Source organism: Psittacula echo (assembly GCF_963264785.1).
Source record: "Psittacula echo genome assembly, chromosome: Z".
Taxonomy (NCBI): Eukaryota; Metazoa; Chordata; class Aves; order Psittaciformes; family Psittacidae; genus Psittacula; species Psittacula echo.
Window position 1 is genome coordinate 31,542,693 of NC_137742.1, and position 18,804 is coordinate 31,561,496.

General features: G+C 37.3%; 1 protein-coding gene across 1 annotated transcript in view; it reads left to right on the plus strand.

Annotated features, from left to right (window-relative positions):
- The window catches only part of UHRF2 (ubiquitin like with PHD and ring finger domains 2), a 99,772-nt gene that overhangs the window by 53,388 nt on the left and 27,580 nt on the right, over window positions 1-18,804 (plus strand). The window contains exons 5-6 of the mRNA XM_080638096.1: window positions 10,779-10,888; window positions 17,508-17,694. Coding sequence (XP_080494222.1) covers window positions 10,779-10,888; window positions 17,508-17,694 — 297 coding nt within the window. The remainder of the gene's footprint in view (window positions 1-10,778; window positions 10,889-17,507; window positions 17,695-18,804) is intronic.

The window sequence follows — 18,804 nt, forward strand, 5'->3', positions numbered from 1 at the left end:
GCAGAGCCCTCCATACACAAGTCTTCTCTTCTCCAGACTAAACAGTACCATATCAAAGATGTTCCAGTCCCTTAATCATTTTTGTGGCCTCACAAGTGCTGAGTAATGAGGAACATTCACCTTCCCTCTGCTTGCTGGCAGTGCTTCTAGTGCAGTCTACGAGGCTTTTGACCATCTTTGCTTACAGGGACGTATTGCTGGTTTATGGGCAGTTTGTTTATGAGTTCCTCAAGGTCTTTACAAAGCTGCCTTCCAGCAACTTGGCAGTCAGCATGTGCTGCTGCATGGCATGTGCCCTGTGTGCAGGACCTCTCATTTCTGTTTGTTAAACATAATTAAGGTCCTCTCTGTCCAGCTTTCCAGGTCCCTCTGAAGGGTGGCACACACATCTAATAGTGACTACTCCTGGTTTTGTATCACCTGTGAACTGGCTGAGGGTCCACTTTGTTTCTATCATTCATTTTTATCAATTAGGATGTTAAACAGTACTAGCCACTGGGTCAACACTTGGGGTGCTAGTGACTCATTTCCAACTGGACTTCGTGAAACTGGTCACAAGCTTCTGTATTCAGCCGGTTTTCAGTCCTTACTAACCCCTACTTTATCAGTTTATATGTGAGGATTTTATCGGAGGCAGAATCAAAAGCCTTTCTAAAGTGGAAATGAATACCTCCTGTTGTCCTGTTACCTTCCAAGGAAGTAACCTCAGTGTAGAAGACTCTCAGGGTGGTTAAGCATGATTTTCCCAGTAGAAATCCATGCTTGCAATTCCCAGTCACCTTCCTGTCCTTTTACCTGGAAATTATTTCCAGGATTATTTGCTCCGTTACATTCCTAGAGAATCAGTTGAGGCTGGCCAGTCTATATGCAGACAGAAGGAAGATAAGAGTGATAGTTGCTCTCTTGCAGTTCTCAAGAAGGTGTGCCAGCTGTCATGACCTTTCAAAGATGACTAAGAGTAACCTTGTCCAGAAGTCAGGCAGCTCCCACAGTCTTTGTGGGTACAATTTGTTAGGCCCCGTAGACTTATCTATGTCCAGTTTATGTGATCCATAACCTACTTCTCCACAGAGGCTAAGTCTCTCTTCCTCCAGATATTCCCTGGTTTTAGAGGCCTGCAATTCCTGAACGCTGGTCTTGCCAGTAAACATTTGAGGCAAAGAAGGACCTGAGTACCCTGGCCTTTTCTGTGTTTGTTGTCATCAGGGGCCCTTCTGTATTTAGTAGCAGGGCCATTCTCTAGTTTTCCTGTCTGTTTTTCATAGAATCCTTCCTTGTTGTTCAGATTAACATACATGTTGGTTTTCCCAACTCTATGTGTATGCAGTTCGACTGAAACTCCATGTACCCCCTTGGTCAGCTGCCCTTGCTTCCACCTCTTTTTAAGTCTCATGATAGTTTGGGAGCTCTTTGCTCATCCAGGCAGGCTTTCTGCGGCTCTTTAGTTTCCTGCACATGATGATAAACTTTTTTGAGCTTGGAGAAAGTGATCCTTGAATATCAAACAGCTCTACTGGATCTTCCTTCTCTCCAGGGTTGTATCCTGTAGTATTTTTCCAGGCAGATATCTGAAGAGATTGTAGTATCTTGTCCTGAAATCTAGGGTTGTCTTCTTGTTTTACCTGCTCCCTCCTCTAAGGATCCTGAGCCCCATCACTGTAACCAAACTGCCTTGACTTTAGTGTCCTATGACTTGTTCTTCCTAGTTTGTTAGTACTGGGTCTGGCAGTGTACCTCTCCTTGATCATCTGTGTCAGGAAGTTATCACTGCACTCCAGAAATTTCCTAGACTGTTTGTGTTCTGCTGTGTTGTCATTCCTGCAGATATCGGTGTGCTTGAAGTTCCCTGTGAGAACCGGGGCCTGTATACTTAAAACTTCTGGTTGTCTGAAGAAGGCCTCATATACTTATCCCTGATGAGGAAGTCTGCAGCAGGTGCCTACCCATGTTGTTCTGCCTGCTAATCTTGACCTGTTCTTATGTGAGAAGCAACTCGCATTCAAGTCTACATAAAAATAAGTAAGAATTCATTCCAAACTTACACATAAAACCTAGAGAGGCTGTATTAAAATTATGCAATAGCCTCTGGGCACCTAAATGAGGCATTTAATATCATGCGCTAACGGATATTTGACATTGTGGCACAGGTATTTGATATGATTTGTTTAAAGATAATTGGTCAGTATAAGGAATGAAGATATTCCAAGAGGAGAGACCGCCCTCCAAATGCCAAATTAATCAGGTCTTTTTCTGTAGGTCACCGTATACATTCTGACTTTATAGAATTCTTGGTGAGATGAGATTCATTCTGTTCTGAGCAGGAGCATCTGTAGATGCCAAGCTTTTTCTTTACAGTAAAGTTGTCATGTACGTTCAAGCTGTGATAACCCATTCATTACTAACTTTCTAGGCTAAAAATGTGGGTTTGGCTATGTTTGCAAGCAGTTCTCATTTTTTTTTGGTTGTATATGAAGCATGCTATGGAAAGTGTCTTTGTGTATTTGTATTTATTATTTTATAGTGCAAACCTTCAGATTTTTTTTTTTTTTTGCTGGTTTTCAAGCATCTTAAATTTATTTAATTGTTCATTTAGGATTATTTTAGTCTACAGAATACTTACCATGTTTCTGAGTTTTCAAGACTTCCTTTGCTGTTCTTTGTTTTCTGGAAGGCCTTTCCATCCTGACAGTAATACTGTGAGTTTTTTGTTATGAAGGGGCATGTTTCTTCTCATGTCTTTGAATTGAGATTCTCAGTCTAGCTGGGTATGCACACTGGTGTCATGTAATTTTATGATGGGTATGTGTGCTGCATCTACTCTCAGAACTGTAACGTAATGTAAAATGTGGATAGAAGCTTTTAACCTCTTCCTGTGAGAATCATTGATTTGAAGCTCTGCTGCTTCTTAGCACAAAAGACTATTGACTAGTCCAGACCATTGGAATGATGTCTTGAGCTGACTCTTTGTTGTTCTGAGTCTTGCAATTCAGTCCACAAACACATAGAAAAGTGGTCTGAGCTTAGACTATGCCCTGTGATGCCAAGCACAGCTCCTTTCATATATGAAAAACAGGTTTTTCTACCAGCTCTCTTTACGTAGTTTTCTATGGCTGTTCTCTCAAGTAGGTGTTAACCTCTGCATGTTTAAACCTGGATTTGGAAACTGTGGATGCCTGTTCAGCATTGAGATAGTGCCAGCCACAGTTGAGTTCAAGAAGGGGGAGTAGTTTTAGTTGTAGGTCATGACGCCTCCCCTGCCCAAATCAGAGATTGCAGAATGGTTTGGAATGGAAGAGGCCTTAGGGATCATCTAGATCCAGCCCCCTGCCAATAGAACCAGGGTCTCTCCTTCACCTCTGTGGACAGGTCTGGCTGCGCCACCCTACTGCACATGGGCAGCTCTCCTCTGGCCAGCCTTCACTTGTGGCTTCATCTCCTCTTGCTTCAGTGGATTTCATAGCATAGGTCACAGTCGTGCTTCTGAGCTGCTATGGTGAAGAAATTATTAGGATCTGACAATATGACTTACGATTAGACCAGGCCAGTGCTTTCCGTGTTTCCCGGGTACTAAGTTTATGCTTGCTGTTCTAATGTTCCTCTTCTTTATAGATCTTGGGCTAAGAAAAAGGATGGGCCTCACATCCAAATCTCTGCTTCCAGAGTCTGCACTATGAGCTATAATACATTGTTCGGTAAATGGCCGAACATTATGCCTACTAGTGAGATTCAGAAAAAGTAATATTCTGGCTGGCTTGTGTGTGTATCCACGATGTGAATTTGTAGGTTGGGAGCTGAGTGTGTGTGTGTTTGGTTTGCTTTCCTTTGCTTTTAAAGGCCTTAACAATTCAGATTAGATTATGATATTTTTTGTAGTAAAATATTTTCGTATTTTACATAGAAAAGTAAGTACTTTTCATGAGTATTTTTCACTATATGCTGGAAAAGAGGGTCTGTTAAAATTGTTGATATTTTTTTAAATCTTGGCACTATATATAGTGTAACAAAATCTTTTCAGAGTTGAAAAGTGTCTTTGACGTTGTAGTGGCTTGTGTAAAAAAATAAAGTTGAATTAAAAGCATAGGTAGCGCAGTCCCTTTTTGTAACTGTGCATTTGTGCATTTTGTATATTCAGCATAAACCAATTATGTGTAGAATAGTCTGAAAAAGTCTTGAAAGTTACCTTTAAAACAAGTCGGTTTAAATTCAAATCTCCAGTCATGTTTGGTGAGGATTGTAATTGTTTTATGGGTATGTTTTAGTCTTTGTTTCATTCTGTGCGTTTGCAGGTTGTTAAAACTACAATTTAGCCTAAGTTATAGTTAATGTTTAAATGTAAACAAACCAGTACTAATTGTCACATTGCAATATTTTATATCAGATTGAGATATTTTCCACTTAACATCTTTGAAATACGCATGCTGTTACATGTATTTGCTGTAATTTCAAAACATTCTTTAGGTTGATCATGACTTAGAGTTAATGTATTGACATGAACGTCACAACATAATTCTGTTTTTTAAGTATAGATTTCTGTAGATATTATTTGTTACAATAGCACATATTCTCTAGTCTAATGATTTTAACATATTTGTAATTTAATATTTTTGTAAAGTTAATAAACAGTTGTTCATTAACTCAGTTCAGGAATACAGTTTCTCTTGCTTCTGAGACAAAGAAAAGTGCTCTTAAATAGTCCTCACTTTAAAGAGTATATGTTGATTCAGGATGCAATTTCATGCAGCTGTTAAATGTGAAAGCACAAAGTGTAAAGGCACAATTGAATGCTATTGCACAACTATTTCTACTGCTTCTAAGGGAATGATTGTTAAAGTGCTAACAAGCAATTTTGAATGGTAATACTGAAAGACTGAATATTTCTGAAGAAGTTGTCCAACTCTGACTTTGTGATGTGTGAGCAAATAGAATTGCTGGCTGAAAGCTTTGCAAAAACAGAATAGAAGCTGATTAATCATAAATGTGATATAAACAAAGTAGTGCATGTGAAAAGATAGATACTGAAAGTGGTAGTGAATTTGGTCCTGTTTTGATTTTTATATTGTTTGTTAACTGATTTCGTTCATTTGGAGAGTGTAGTGAACATTATATTCTGTTAGGCTTAATTCTGATTGTGGCTGTTTCTCTGCTTACCCAGACAGTACCATTTAACAGTAGCCGTAGAAGCTGACAAATTGACTACTTTGTGTTGTAGACATGGCTTAATGTGAGTAAGGTTTTGCTCTTAGGTGGCTAAAAGATAAATTGTCGTTAAACACTTTTCCTTTTAATTGCTTTTGTGAATATAACCTGTGTGTGTATTTTTTGGATGCTAAATTTTCCTCCATTTTTATTCAGCATTGTATTTTGACTCCTGATGTGTGTTGAAGTATTTTTCTTCTGATTTCAGTATGGTAAATTGAGAAAACCAGAAAATTCCAGACAAAGATCTGGCAGTTGTAACTGAATCTCTCAGACTGCAAGAACTGATAAGAGTTTTCACAGTGGTAATTTGTCATCTAGGAATTTTTATTTTCCTGAATGTTGACCTTTGAAGTACCCAGGATAATGCGTACTTGTCATACTTTTAGTCAACTGTGATTATGTATGTCTAGAGTGTTTTTCAGCCTGAAGGTTATAAAAAGTGTGTGTGTGTGATGAGGGAAGTACAGCTATAAGAAAGTTCAGTTGCAGGCTTCTATCTGGCTATGGCTAACCTATCTAAAAGGAAGTCTTGTATTAGAAATTCTGCTATATATTGAAGGGTCTGGCTGTGTTTTGGGATTTAATTTCTTTCTTTAGTGTACTTACATGAAATACAAATGCAGTCTCATTTACTAACCACAATGTATAACTTAAGATTATTTTTTTTTTTTTTTTAATCTCATTTTTGGTATGGTAAGGGGAAGAGGTGAAGAAGGGTGGTGGTACTTGTGCATATTTGACAGAATGCTAAACCCACAGTTTTATTAGATAGCCATATCTTTTAAAAAACAGATGACGTTTAGCCTGATCACTGTTAAAGCTATTGTATGTGTAATGTGGCAGAAGAATCTTTTAAAAGCAACTTAGCTGAACAGAAATTTTTAGCATAGGTAAGGTTTAACCATTTATTACTAGCCGTCATTTGTCACAATGGTAGCTGATTTTTCTCTGTAGTTCCTGGATGTGCAGCTGTGCATTTCTTAGAAAGTAAGAGCTTTGTAAAGTTATTTATTAATATTTGCTTGTTACTTATGTAACACATAACAGAAAATCAAATATTTTCTCATGTTCAAATACTGGATATTTTTTAAGAAAAACTTGATCTGAAAGTCACTTTCTGAGTTGCCTTTATCACAAAGGAAAAATACAGGAGACACCCCAAAAAAAAAAAGGAATGTCTGCCGTGGCCTAATACATAATGCAGAAATGATGAATCCCATCTATACTAACAGTTCATTCTAGATATGGGAATAGTATTGCTTATGTCAGTAGGATTGTAGTGCTGTAAGAGAAACACATGCTTTTGCCAATTGTTATCTCTGTGCATCTGAATTTATCTTTATTTGAGAGTTCTGTGTTTTCTACTATTAGAGTTGTTTTATGCAAGTAGTTATATTAAGAAAGTATGTTGCAGTTCAGCACTTCGAGGTTGAGATAATATACACATGATTTTTTTAATAATAAAGTTGATAAAAATCCATGCTTTCGCACCAGAACTTTTTGCAGCGGTGCCTTTTGGAATACTGACATCTTTGAACTAACTTACTTATCTTTCAAGAAAACAATAGGATAATCATAAAGTTAAAAGTAATTTTAATAATTTAATTTGACATTGGTGGAATTTACTTCTCATAAATACTCCACTGAGCTCAGGTTTGGCTTGTTTTCCAGAGATACGGATAGCACCAACACGTGTCTGTAGATTTGTGAGTACAGCTTTATGATGTTTTGCCACCTTACTTGTTTAAAGAGTGTATGTAGAGAATAGCATGTGATGAAAAGGGTGTGTGTTTTATTTTGATTTTGGTTTTTTTGTATGTGTGTGGTTTGTTTTTTTGTTTTAATGTACTTTCTAAGTGAAGTAAAAGAGTAAATTACAGTAAAAGAACTCTAAATGATAAGGCAATGTAGCGAGAGGGGAGGAAATGTTGTAAGTTTTTCCTAGATGCAGTTCTGATCATAATAAAGGTAGTGTACTTAGACTATACAGAGACTGAAAATTTGCAAGATGCAAAAATTGGGGGAAAATATGCTGAAATTTGTCTGAAATTTACTGGAATTTGCAAATATCTCTGTATCCCGTAACATAAAATCATGTTTGTAGCTGCTGTATTGAGCCTATCACTGTTGTTTCTTGACAAGATTTTAGCTTATTTAATAAATTATGCTTCAGATTGTCTGTAAATGCACATGTGGTTGTGTGCTTCCTAATATCCGATGTATTCAACTTCTATGACTATTTTGACTTTTCCATACAGATCTGCTTTAAGTTTAAGGTATACTTGCTTATTTTTATCTTTTGCGTTGTAAGCATAGAGTTATGTGAACTAATATATGAATTTTTTTCTGAATATAAAATTTCATGTTACTTAGGTGGAACAAGGCATAATGCTATATTTTGATTTTAAGATGGATCCACTATGTTGAGTTATGTTAGAAGTAAGTCTCAGAGGAATCAAGCTGGATAGGCAAGTAGACAGTGATAGTGCTAAGGAAGGTCCTAATATAAGTAGATTTATAACATTAAAGAGTATCAGGAGATTTATTTTGTTTTTAACATTAAATAATCTATGACTACAAAGTATAGGGCAGCTAAGGAAAGACGCTCCAAGGTACAGAAATAAGCAGGAAAATCTTGATGCTAGCTCAGTCTGTATTTGTTCATTTGGTTTTCCTGTCAGAGGTTATGTTCACAATTTGTTCTTTTGTATTTGAATGTATAATGTTTTTATGACTGTGAATTAATGGCTGTGTTTTGTAGCCATTCAGAATGTCTTTGCATGCTAATGCAAAAGAGAGAAGTTTCCACTCGCCTTTCCTGCAAAGGTGTACTGGTACCCACAGTCCTTTTAGGATAGTCGTTCTTGGGAGTGCTCTTCTGTCTGTTTCAGAGACAGTTTTCTAGTTAAATAGTTAACTATAAATCAAACCTGGAAATTGTGCCTTAAATAGGGTTTCAGATTTGCTAACAGCTGGAGGAATTTAAGTGCTGTAGCCATTCAAAACCTGAAAGTATCTCCGTAACCTTAGGCTGTCAGAGGCATATTTTGTGGTAACAGAAGCTGGCATCCAGTGTTCTAGGGTGAGTGGTTGGACCATGTGGAGGTGCAGAAAATCAAACTTCCTGTGTTTGCTGCACTATTTGGAAACCTAAGTAAATCTGAGGGGTGCTACCCACAATGGCCAGAACTGCTTTAAGGTAATGCCCCCTAGGGTACAAATGAGGCTTATCTTGAATACATGATTTTTCGTGGTCAAGAAAACAAAGTATTCTCTATATGATGGGTGTATTTGCATTGTGTAGCATTTGTATGTTCTGTTGAAATATCCTAAATCTTTGAAATTGCCTAGCTTTTATTGTTTGTGCATATGACCAACAATGAGGAAAGTTTTCCTTCCAAAAACTGCAAGGAAGAAAAAGGGGCAAAATAAAAACAGATGCCAGAGTAAGCAGCTGTTGGTATATTAAAAGATAGTTACAGTGAATCAGGACACTGTTAGAGTTCTCTCCACCATTTCCATGGAGACCTAAACGCTGCAGTTCTCAGTGCCTCCAAAAAGTGATCTGTTGCCTGTGGGTTTTTCCTTGGCTTAGTTTTTTCCTGCCTTAGTTATACTAAGCATGTGGTAGAGTCCAAGAACTGAGTCAGCAAAAGGAAAGTGGTGGCAGCAAGCAAAGTGGTAGAATGGTGAGCAACAGATCGCAGACTGAAGCCTGGTGTTCCAGGAGGTATTCTGTTATTGTGGTTATCTGTATTTTATCCATATTTGATATGGCCCTAATATCTTGATTTTCTCCCTGTCTAGAGTTTTATTTTTGCAACTAAACCTTTTTATAAGGTTATGCTACCTGACTTAGAAAACTTGTTCACCTGATTCAGACGTATTCTCAGGACTTTCTACGCTCTAAATCTTTGACAGAAATATCATTTTAACTTGCTGTTGGTTTTCACCTGGAAAATAGTCTCCAGTGTGGCAACATTTAATAATTATCTCTACAGTTACTCATTTTCATTATTTCCCTTCTTCTGAAGAGACACTTGTAGTGGTGAAGTGCACTTCAGCTTTGCTTAGCAGAATCTTGCATGTCCTCCTTCAAATACTAAACAGTAACCAATCCAATAGTTTGAGGTTTTATTCATAATAAAACCTTCAAAAACCTGTAAAATCTTCACTCTTTCCTAATTTGGTATTAGGCTGTGAGCTTGTGTATTATGTCCAGCACACATAATGTCTATATAGGAAAGAAGAAAAGTACGTATTTTATTTCTTATGCAGCAGGGTGCTCACTGAACATTTTAACTACGTGCATAATAGTCTTGGTACAATGTTAAACTTCATAATCTTAATAATTCAAGCTGTGATATTTGTGGTGTGCATTGATTTAGTTGCTTGTATAGTTTCAGATTTTGAAGTGTTTTTCTAGAACCGAAAGAGACTGCAGCAGTGCAAAAGAATTAGATTAAATTTTAAAGAGGAAAGAAGTTCAACAACCCCAAATCTCTTTCAGATTTTCGTTTTTTAATGGCTAGGTCTCACCCTGTGAGAAATAAAGCTCTCCAGCTAGCAAATTCCTTTCTCTTATGTCAGACTGCTCAATTCTGAAATCGTTAGTGACACATGTCATTCAGTGTTCAGCAAGACTGTGTCCAGTAATTAGTACTTACAATGTAGGTTATATTGAAAATTCCTGTTTAGTTGTAGATTAGGTAGTACATTAAAAATGGTGGGAGAACAGGCAGTTGAAGGCACAATATCCTGAGGAGGGAAGAAAAGGGAGTGTTTCAAAATTGCTGGTGCTTTTACAGCATTTTCTTCCTAGGTATTCTTGCATTTGGATTAGAATTTTTGTAAGTACAAAGAGGAGAAGGTGAAAAGATTTACTTCTTACTCAGTATTTCCTAATCCTCCTATAGTAGTCTTTCGGCATTAGTGTTGTGGAGACATGGGGAATTGGTTACTCTTCACTGAGATGTGGTGAACAGCTTTTGCACTGAAACATGACATTAACAGGACTACTCACAGTAGATAATTCAGTATTGCGCATGTCATTGTAGGACTGGTTTCTAGGTTTCCAAGACATTTAGAAGTAAGAGCAGAGCTTTTGAAGCTTCCTATTGCATTTCTTACTCTGTGGGTTCCAAGTAGCATCTGTTATTGTGTTTTATAAAATCATTTTCCTGGTTCGTTTTTGACACTACACTTTTATAATAATGTTTGTTATGCTGTATTCAAGAGGGTGTGTTTTTGCCTGGTCTGTTGCGTTGAGCCAAAAAAACATTTTGGGCTTTTAGAAATAGAATTACAGATTTATGGATGGCTATCAGTAGGAACATACTCAGCTGCCAGGTAGGCCAAGGGTAATGGAGTAGTCTTTTCTTTATGCAGGTTTTAATTTTCTTTTGGTTTCTTTGAAGTTACATTACAAGACTGAATTTTATGTGTGAGTTGAAATAAAGTGTCAGCAATGAGAAAAAGGTGCTAGTTAGCTTTATCTCATTGCTTAGGATTCATAAAGTATAGAATCTAGGTCTGAGGAACTAAGTTGAATGTACTTTTTATTCTTTTTTGTTTTACAGAGGCCCAGAAGACACAATAAATGATTGTAAAATCCTTTTTATAGAGGAAATGTACAAGATTGAAAAGCCAGGAGCCTATCCATTGACATTTGGGGATGGAGATTTCAAAAGTATGCTTTTTAAAATTATTTGAATAGAAGTACAAATCAAATTACGTTTCTTTTAAAAAACTAAAGGATCAGCGTGTAGAGGTAATAATAATTGGTATGTGTGTTCAGGAAAATAACATAAAATCCTTTTTTAGGTTTCTGTTCTAAAAGTATATTTACTATGAAGTGGCTCTATTATTTGACATTCAGAAACTGTTAACATGTTAGTGCTATCAGTCTTAAGCAAGGGAAAAGGAGAACAGCTGATAATGTTCTAAATGACTGCTGCAGAATGAATCTGTAGTCTCAGTTAAGTTCCTAGACAGCTGTCAATGTCACCAAAACTGCTGTTGCAATTGAAACATCAATTGCACTTCTAATAAATTAATAAATGCCAAAGATAGAACCAGTCTGTAATGATGCACTTTAACCCTGTTGCTATGTCAGAATTAAAGAAAAAAATAAGGAACTTAATGGCAGAGCTGCTTGTACTATGAAGAAAAAGGGATAATTAACATCTGAATTATTATTTGGCCTAGTGTGACATTCTAAAAAAATAACTATGTCCTTTCCTCTTCATCCTCTTCACAACTATAGGAATGAGTTAGTGGCAGCTTATCTAAAGAGAAGTGTGACGTTTTATCCTAGGTTGAAAAATACATGAAAGTTAAAAGTGGTGTTTGTGATAGTAACACAAGTCTACTAATAGGTATTAGATATTATTATATATTAGACTACTTACTCCAAGGCAGTTTTTAAAAATGTTTCTATATAGCTCTCAGTGTACAAGAATTCTTCTGCTTACTGGTTTATTTGCCATCATCTGAAAAATCAGTGTTTACAGAGGAGCAAATGCCATTTGCTGTGGTAGTCTTGAAAGTAAAAATGTGGATTTCTGTAAATTAACTTCTCACAGTTCATTTTTCATTATTTTTGATTTACTTTCTTCAGATTACTCAAAAGAAAATAACCATCCATTCTGTTTATTTTTCCTTGGTTATGGTAAGGGGGTTTTGAAATATCTTAAAATCATGTTTTTATTTACAAAAATTATAGTATGAAAAATTGTAAAATCTGCTTTGCATTTAAATACCTACTTACTTTGCAAGTCTAATAGTTTGTGAAGCTTTTTAAAGGGCATATAAAATTATTACAGTTCATTTAATTTCTCCCTGCAGCTACTGTGCAGTGGATTAATTTGTTAAATTAGGTGTGCGTTAAGGAAATGAATGATTAATGTATTGCTGACCATATAAAATTGTCTACAGGGGCATCATTTGACCTAACATGAGTATTTATTTATCATGGAATCATAAAATCGTTTAGGTTGAAGAAGACCTTGATTATCTTAAAGTCCAACTGTTAAGCTAACACTGCCTTACTTAATGTTTTCAGTCCACCACTAAATGTGTGTAAGCAACCACATCCACATGTCTTTTAAAAACTCCAGGGACTGTGACTCTACCACTTCCCTGGGCAGTCTGTTCCAATGCCTGACAACCCTTTCGGTGATGACATATTTCCTAATATCCAATCTGGTGCAACTGGTGTAACTTGAGGTCATTTCCTCCGGTTCTGTTGCTTATTATCTGAGAGGAGAGACTGACCCCACTTTTCAGGTAGCTGTAGAGAGTGATATGGTCCCTTCTGAGCCTCCTTTTCTCCTAACTGGGCAACCCCAGTTCCCTCAGCCATTCCTTGTAAGAATTGTGTTCTCTAGAGCCTTCATCAGCTTTGTTGCCCTTCTTTGGACACACTCCAGCACCACAGTGTCTTGCAGTGAGAGGCCCAAAACCGAATGCAGTATTACTCAAGATGTGGCCTCACTTGTCTGTACTTCCTAAACTAATTACCACTTTTATTGTTTCAAAGTCAGTTTCTTTATTTCACTTACAGCTCTTACAGCTATTTCCTTGTTTGTAACTTCTTTGCTTAAATTACTCCCGTATTGCCATCTGTGTAGAAATTTGCACCTGTGTGTATGTTTGTTCCATTCTGTTCCTGGTCCCATCTTTATTCATTTCAGGATAAGGTTTACAAACCTTCATAAATAAATGTAATACAGAAATATAATCTTTAAAGATGTAACACTGAAAACTTAATGTTTGTGGCAGTTTAGCCTTATTTGTTGTTTTGAGCTGCTCTTTTTTTCCTGAGGCGAACTTTCTCACTGCGCTGCTCTTTTCAGTTCTCTTCATGTGATTCTGATTTTTTGGTCTTGCGTTTTTTCAGTTATGCACAGTGCACATCAGTTCAGTTGTATGTCATAAGCAGCGCACCCTTTTACTTCTGAACTGTACTTATATCCCGATTTGTACTTTGTACTTAAAATTTTAAAATATATGTGCATATATCTGGAAACACACATGGCTACCATAGCTTATATGCTGTGAAAACCTGCAGATTTTTGTTATAATAATGACAGATTAAATTCAAAGAATTGGCCTTAAATACTGTAAGAGATTGTTGTAAGCACAATTGGTAGATGCTTTTATTGCATTTTTGTCTATATTAAGCTACTATCTATGCCCTTTTCAAAACATAGAATGCCTGCTTTGGAAAAAATCTTCATCAGATAAACGATGTAGGCAGCCTCTACAGAAAAATTATTATTCCTTGAGCATGGCTGTATGTTAGTTAGGTTTTTATATGTAAATTACATAAAAATGTGTCTGACATGTCAATGTATATTTAGCAGTTACAGTTAAAATAAAATTGCCATTTTCAAATTACTGAATGAAAAGCCCAGGAGTAAGTTTAAGGCTATTAGAAGGTTACATTAGAAAATTGGAAAACTAAGAGGCAACATGCTTGTAAATACATTTCAGCTATTTATATGCAAAACGGAAATAAGAACTAGATGCCAATGTGTATTACTTCCATCAGAATCAAAATCTGTGCTATGAACATAAGATAACTTCTGCAAAAGAAGAGACTATGAAATGATGCATGTAACTGAACTCTACAGTGTTGGTAGGGATGAACAGACCTGTCTTCATCGGACTAGTAGTGCAGATAGATACAATCAGTGCGTTTGGCTTACAACAAAGTTAAAGCAGAAATGTGAAAAAGTGACATCATAGAAATGACAGTTTGTAGTTTGTATATTGAAGAAGGTTGAAAACTCCAGGTATTGCTTAACTGAACTAAAACATGTAGACCTTTTTGCTTTTTTCCTCTTAAAAAAACCCATTATTGCTAACCTTTCACCTAAGAAACTGGTTTTGTGACCAAAACCAGTAAATTACATAGGTCTTAACAACCTGTCGTTGTACAAAATACAGAAAAATGTGCAGTTTCTTTTTTTGCCTGTTACTTATTGGGTCAGTCAGGCATGATTTGCCCTTAGTGAAGGCATGTTGGCTGTTTTGAATCACCTCCCTGTCTTCCATCTGCTTCAGGTCTTCCAGGAATCTCTGTCCTATGATCTCACTGGGCACTGAGGTGAGGCTGATTAGTCAATAATTCCTAAGGTCCTTTTTTTTACCCTTTTTTAAAAGGGTGCAATATTCTTTTTCCTCCAGTTACTGGGGACTTTCCCTGACTGCCGTGACTTTTCAGATATGATGGAGAGTGGATTGGCAACTACATCATGCAGTTCCCTCAGCACCCTGGGGTGCATCTCATTGAGTCCCATGGACTTGTGTATGTTCAGGTTTCTCCAGATGGTCTCCAGTCTGATCTTGCGTTACAGTAAGAGGAACTTCATTTCCTCAGTCCCTGCCTTGAAGTTTAGGAACTTGAGAGATGTCAAGAGTGATTACCAGTGAAAGTGAGGCAAAAAAAACTGTGGAATACCTCAGCCTTCTTCATGTCAGCTGTCACTAGTTCTCCTGTTTATGGGAGCAGAGAGGAGGGTGGGGAGAATGGTAGATTTTCTTCAGTATTCTTTTTCTGACCAACATACATGCAGGAGCCATTCTTACTATTCTTTCTGTTCATTGCTAAATTCAGATCCATTTGTGCCTTAGTTTTCCCAGTCCCATCCCTACGCATCCAGGAAGTGTCCCTGTATTCTTCCCAGGACACATGTCCCTGGTTCACTGCCTGTGCATATCTTCCTTATGTTTTAATTTGACCAGTCATGCTGGTGTCCTGCACTCCTTGCCTGATTGCATACATGTGGGAATTGAGAGTTCTTGTGCTCCAAGAAAAATGTGCTTAAAGAGCTGCCAGCTCTGTTCTGCTACTTTATCCCTAAGGGCAGTTTCTCTGGAGGTCTCATCCTGTAATTCCCTAAACAACTGGAAGTTCAGTCTCCTGAAATTCAAGGTCTTGGCCTTACTCTTCACCTGGCCCATACTCCTCAAGATTGTGAATTCCACCATGGCATGATCACTCCAGCCCAGGCTGCCTCCAGTCTTGACCTGTCCGATTGGTTCATCTGGTTTGGTAAGCAACGGGCCCAGTAATGCTTCTCTTCTGGTTGGGTCGTGTCTCACCTGGGTTAAGTAGTTATCCTCAATGCACCAGGGCTTCTGGACTGCTTATAGCTTGCTGTGCTGCTTTCCCAGCAGATGTCAGGGTGACTGGAGCCCTGCAGCTGGATCAAAGCCTGAGAGTGTGGTGCTCCCTGCAGTTGAAGTAAGAATGCTTCATCAACAGGCACACCTCCATTGGGTAGCCACAATGAACCCTAGCCATTAGGTTTCATTTCTTGGCTTGGCCTCTAATTTTCACCCACAAGCTTTCAACCTGTTCATCAACATTTTTCAAGGACAGCTCTGTGCAGTCAGTCCATAGAGGGCATATCACTGGCCCGTCGTTCCTGCCCTGTCCCTCTGAACAGTTTATAGCCATCGATTGCAGCACTCCAGCTGGGGAAAGAGGTTTTTCTCAGTAGGAAGGGGCTGAGATTTCTGCAAACACTTGGTTGTTCATTTCGTTCTCGGTACACCTAGGAAAAAAAAAAATCTAGAACTCCTCTGGATACATCAGTGACCCACCTCATCTCTCAAGATTCAGCTCCTAAAAGAAATATTTGCTTTGATTGTTTATGTTATCTAATCAAATTAAAACTAACTTGCAAAGAACTGCGAAGCTATACAGCTTCTAGATGAAGCAACTTAGTAACTCATGGTGAAGAAAAGTAAAGCTAAGAGAAGGTGGAAGCTTGTCGTTGAATATTGTTCTTCTATGCTAGTCAGAGAAACCTGGCATAGATCTCCATGTTAGGGGTTTGACAAATTCTGTTATTGCATAAAAATGTATCAGAAAGACAACAGTCCTTTACTATGAAAAAAAAGAAATAAAAATCTGTGTTTTCCTAAGGGTGAAATGTTTTATGGGAAAGGCAGTGTTTTCTTAGATACAATTTGTGCCGTTCTCCCTTTGTCTAATATTGTGTCTGCTTAGCACCCATGGAAGAACCCGATGCTCATGCTGCCTCTGAAGGGCTATAGTGATTTTTGGGTTTGGGGAGGTTGGTTGTTGTCGTTTTTGTAGTGGGGATGCCTTTCAAGTTCTTTATTAATGAACTTTCTTGTGACATTTTGTGACCATAGTCAGTAAGAGTTTTGTCCCAGAGAACATAAAAGTTATTTTTTTGTACTAATGACTTTTGAGTATTTTTGGCAATAGGAATAAGTTTGTCTGTCCTTATCACACTATCCATCTAGGCCAGCTGTCCTTTTGAGTAGAAATTATCAAACAGTTCAGATGTTTCTCAGTTTGCCTATGGATTTAGAAAAAAATTTGGTATCGGCTGGTGGTGTTGGTATTCCGGCTGTTTCCATTCTAAAACTTCTACAGCCTGTGGTTCAAGGAAATTTTGAAGTACTCTTAGTTATTTTATTATACTAATTTAAGCTCAAATTCACTTCTGTGGCATTTCTAGATGACTTTTGCACAGAACATAAAAATTAGTCTTTTCTTTTAATCTCGGCATTCTTTGGGCTGAAATAAAATTATTTTCTAAGTCTTCAGTCATTTCTCTGGACATTTGACTTATTTCAGACATTTTTCCTGTAAGTGTTTGTTTTACTACAGGTATTCTGTGTTCCTTCCCTCTTGTCTTTCATATATAGCTTAGGATACCAGATGTTTTTTTCTTGTATAAAAACATTTTTCCCTGATTGAGGAATCAATGCCAATGATTTTGCTTCATAGTTGGGGTTCATGGGTCCAAATTTCCTACTGAGCTGAAACATAAATTAGTGTTTCTTTGTGTGTAAACTGAACTGCTGCTGTGAAACAATTGGTGATTTTGGATTGTCTGTGGTTTCAGACTGCTAATTCTTCTGTCCAACTGTAAGTTTAATTTAAGGGGAAGAGAGCTGTTCCAAATTGTAGCTTCATCATCATTTGACTGTTATCAGTTACCTAACTGAAATTTCTTCATGGCTGTATTTAAGAAGGCTCCAACTAGAGATCTGCAAGGCTCCATCTGTAGGGAGAACATGCAGATGGTATGTTGGGAACTGGAAGGGAGAAAATAAGAGAAGCTGCTGATTAGTCATTTTCTTTACTCCGTGTTTATACAGCAGAAGAAATCCCATTAGCCTAGATAGTCAAATACCTCTTTTTAAGAAGAAAGCACTTTCAAGAGGGCACTGTTGGTGTGCAGAAATATTTTCCTGTAGATACAGTAATGCACTTTTCTAAGATACATGGCATTTGACTTTTTCTTTGTTTTTGACAGGAAAAAGTGGCCCTGAATGCAAGCACTGTAGGGCTGATCCAGATAAGGAGTGCCGTTTTTGTTCATGTTATTTGTGTGGTGGAAAACAGGATGCTCACATGCAACTCCTGTGTGATGAATGTAATATGGCTTATCATATTTACTGCCTGAACCCTCCCTTAAGCAAGATACCAGAAGATGAGGACTGGTAAATATATAAGGATGATTTACTTATCTATATTGCCATTCTGTACATGGTACCTTTTTGTTATTTGTACTTCTAGAGAGACAAGACTGAAGATTTTTTTTAAAAAAACCTGCTGTGGTTTTAACCCATCTACTTAATATAAGCCTTATGTTTTCTGTCAAGGTAATTCTTTCAAACCATTCAAAAAGGATTAGTAACAAGTTTTAATGACCATTATGGAGTTTCAAAACTGGTATGTTTATTTTATTCATTGTGATCAGTATGATTTCTCTGACAGTATCATGATCCAATTGTATCGATAGTGATTGTTCCCCAGACTTTTAATTTTGCTCAAGCTTTACTGCTAGAACACTCTTCGCTTTCCCTTCATCCTCTGTCCCTAATGCTGCCCCTGTGCCCTTCTGTGTCTTCTCATTGCCTCCGCTCTGTTCATTTCTCCTCCTGTGGGAGGACCACCACCTTGCTGCTGTCCATTTCTACTGTCTCTGGTTCTGCTAGCAGGAAAATCAAGTTAACTGGCATTGTTAAATCAGGGTAATTGTATTTTGAAGTGGATCTGCATCAACCCATCAGCAGCCCATTATGTTATCTCTGTATGGGATCTCTGTACAATTTTTTTGCTTTTATTAGCTATCTGCAATTTACAGTGTTCATTTTTACCACTTCCCTGTTACTCTCATGAGATGCTAATCCTTTAAAAAAGGATTTATAAAAGGATTCCTTTATAAAAGGAATAATAAATAGAACTTTATTCTAATAAAGCTATTACACAGACATTGGTAAATGTCTAAGATATCTATGGATACATTTTATGGAATCTCTTTGGACCTTGTGATTAAATTTTATGTAAAATCTATGCTTTGGAAGTATTAACATTCTCTGGAAATAAATAACTCACTCTTCTATACCATAGTGGATGCCGTAGTAGGTTTGTTTATTGGTCAGTGTGTAATGATCTGCATGGTTTCTGGGGCATTGTGGTTTTTTTCTGAATTCCTGTGTTTATGCTAATGTGTGATTTAGCAATTGAGACCATTGGCATTGATAGGTGTTTCTCAGTGTGTACATTTGGCCACAGGGATACTGTTGTTGGAAGTTGATCTCTTCCCT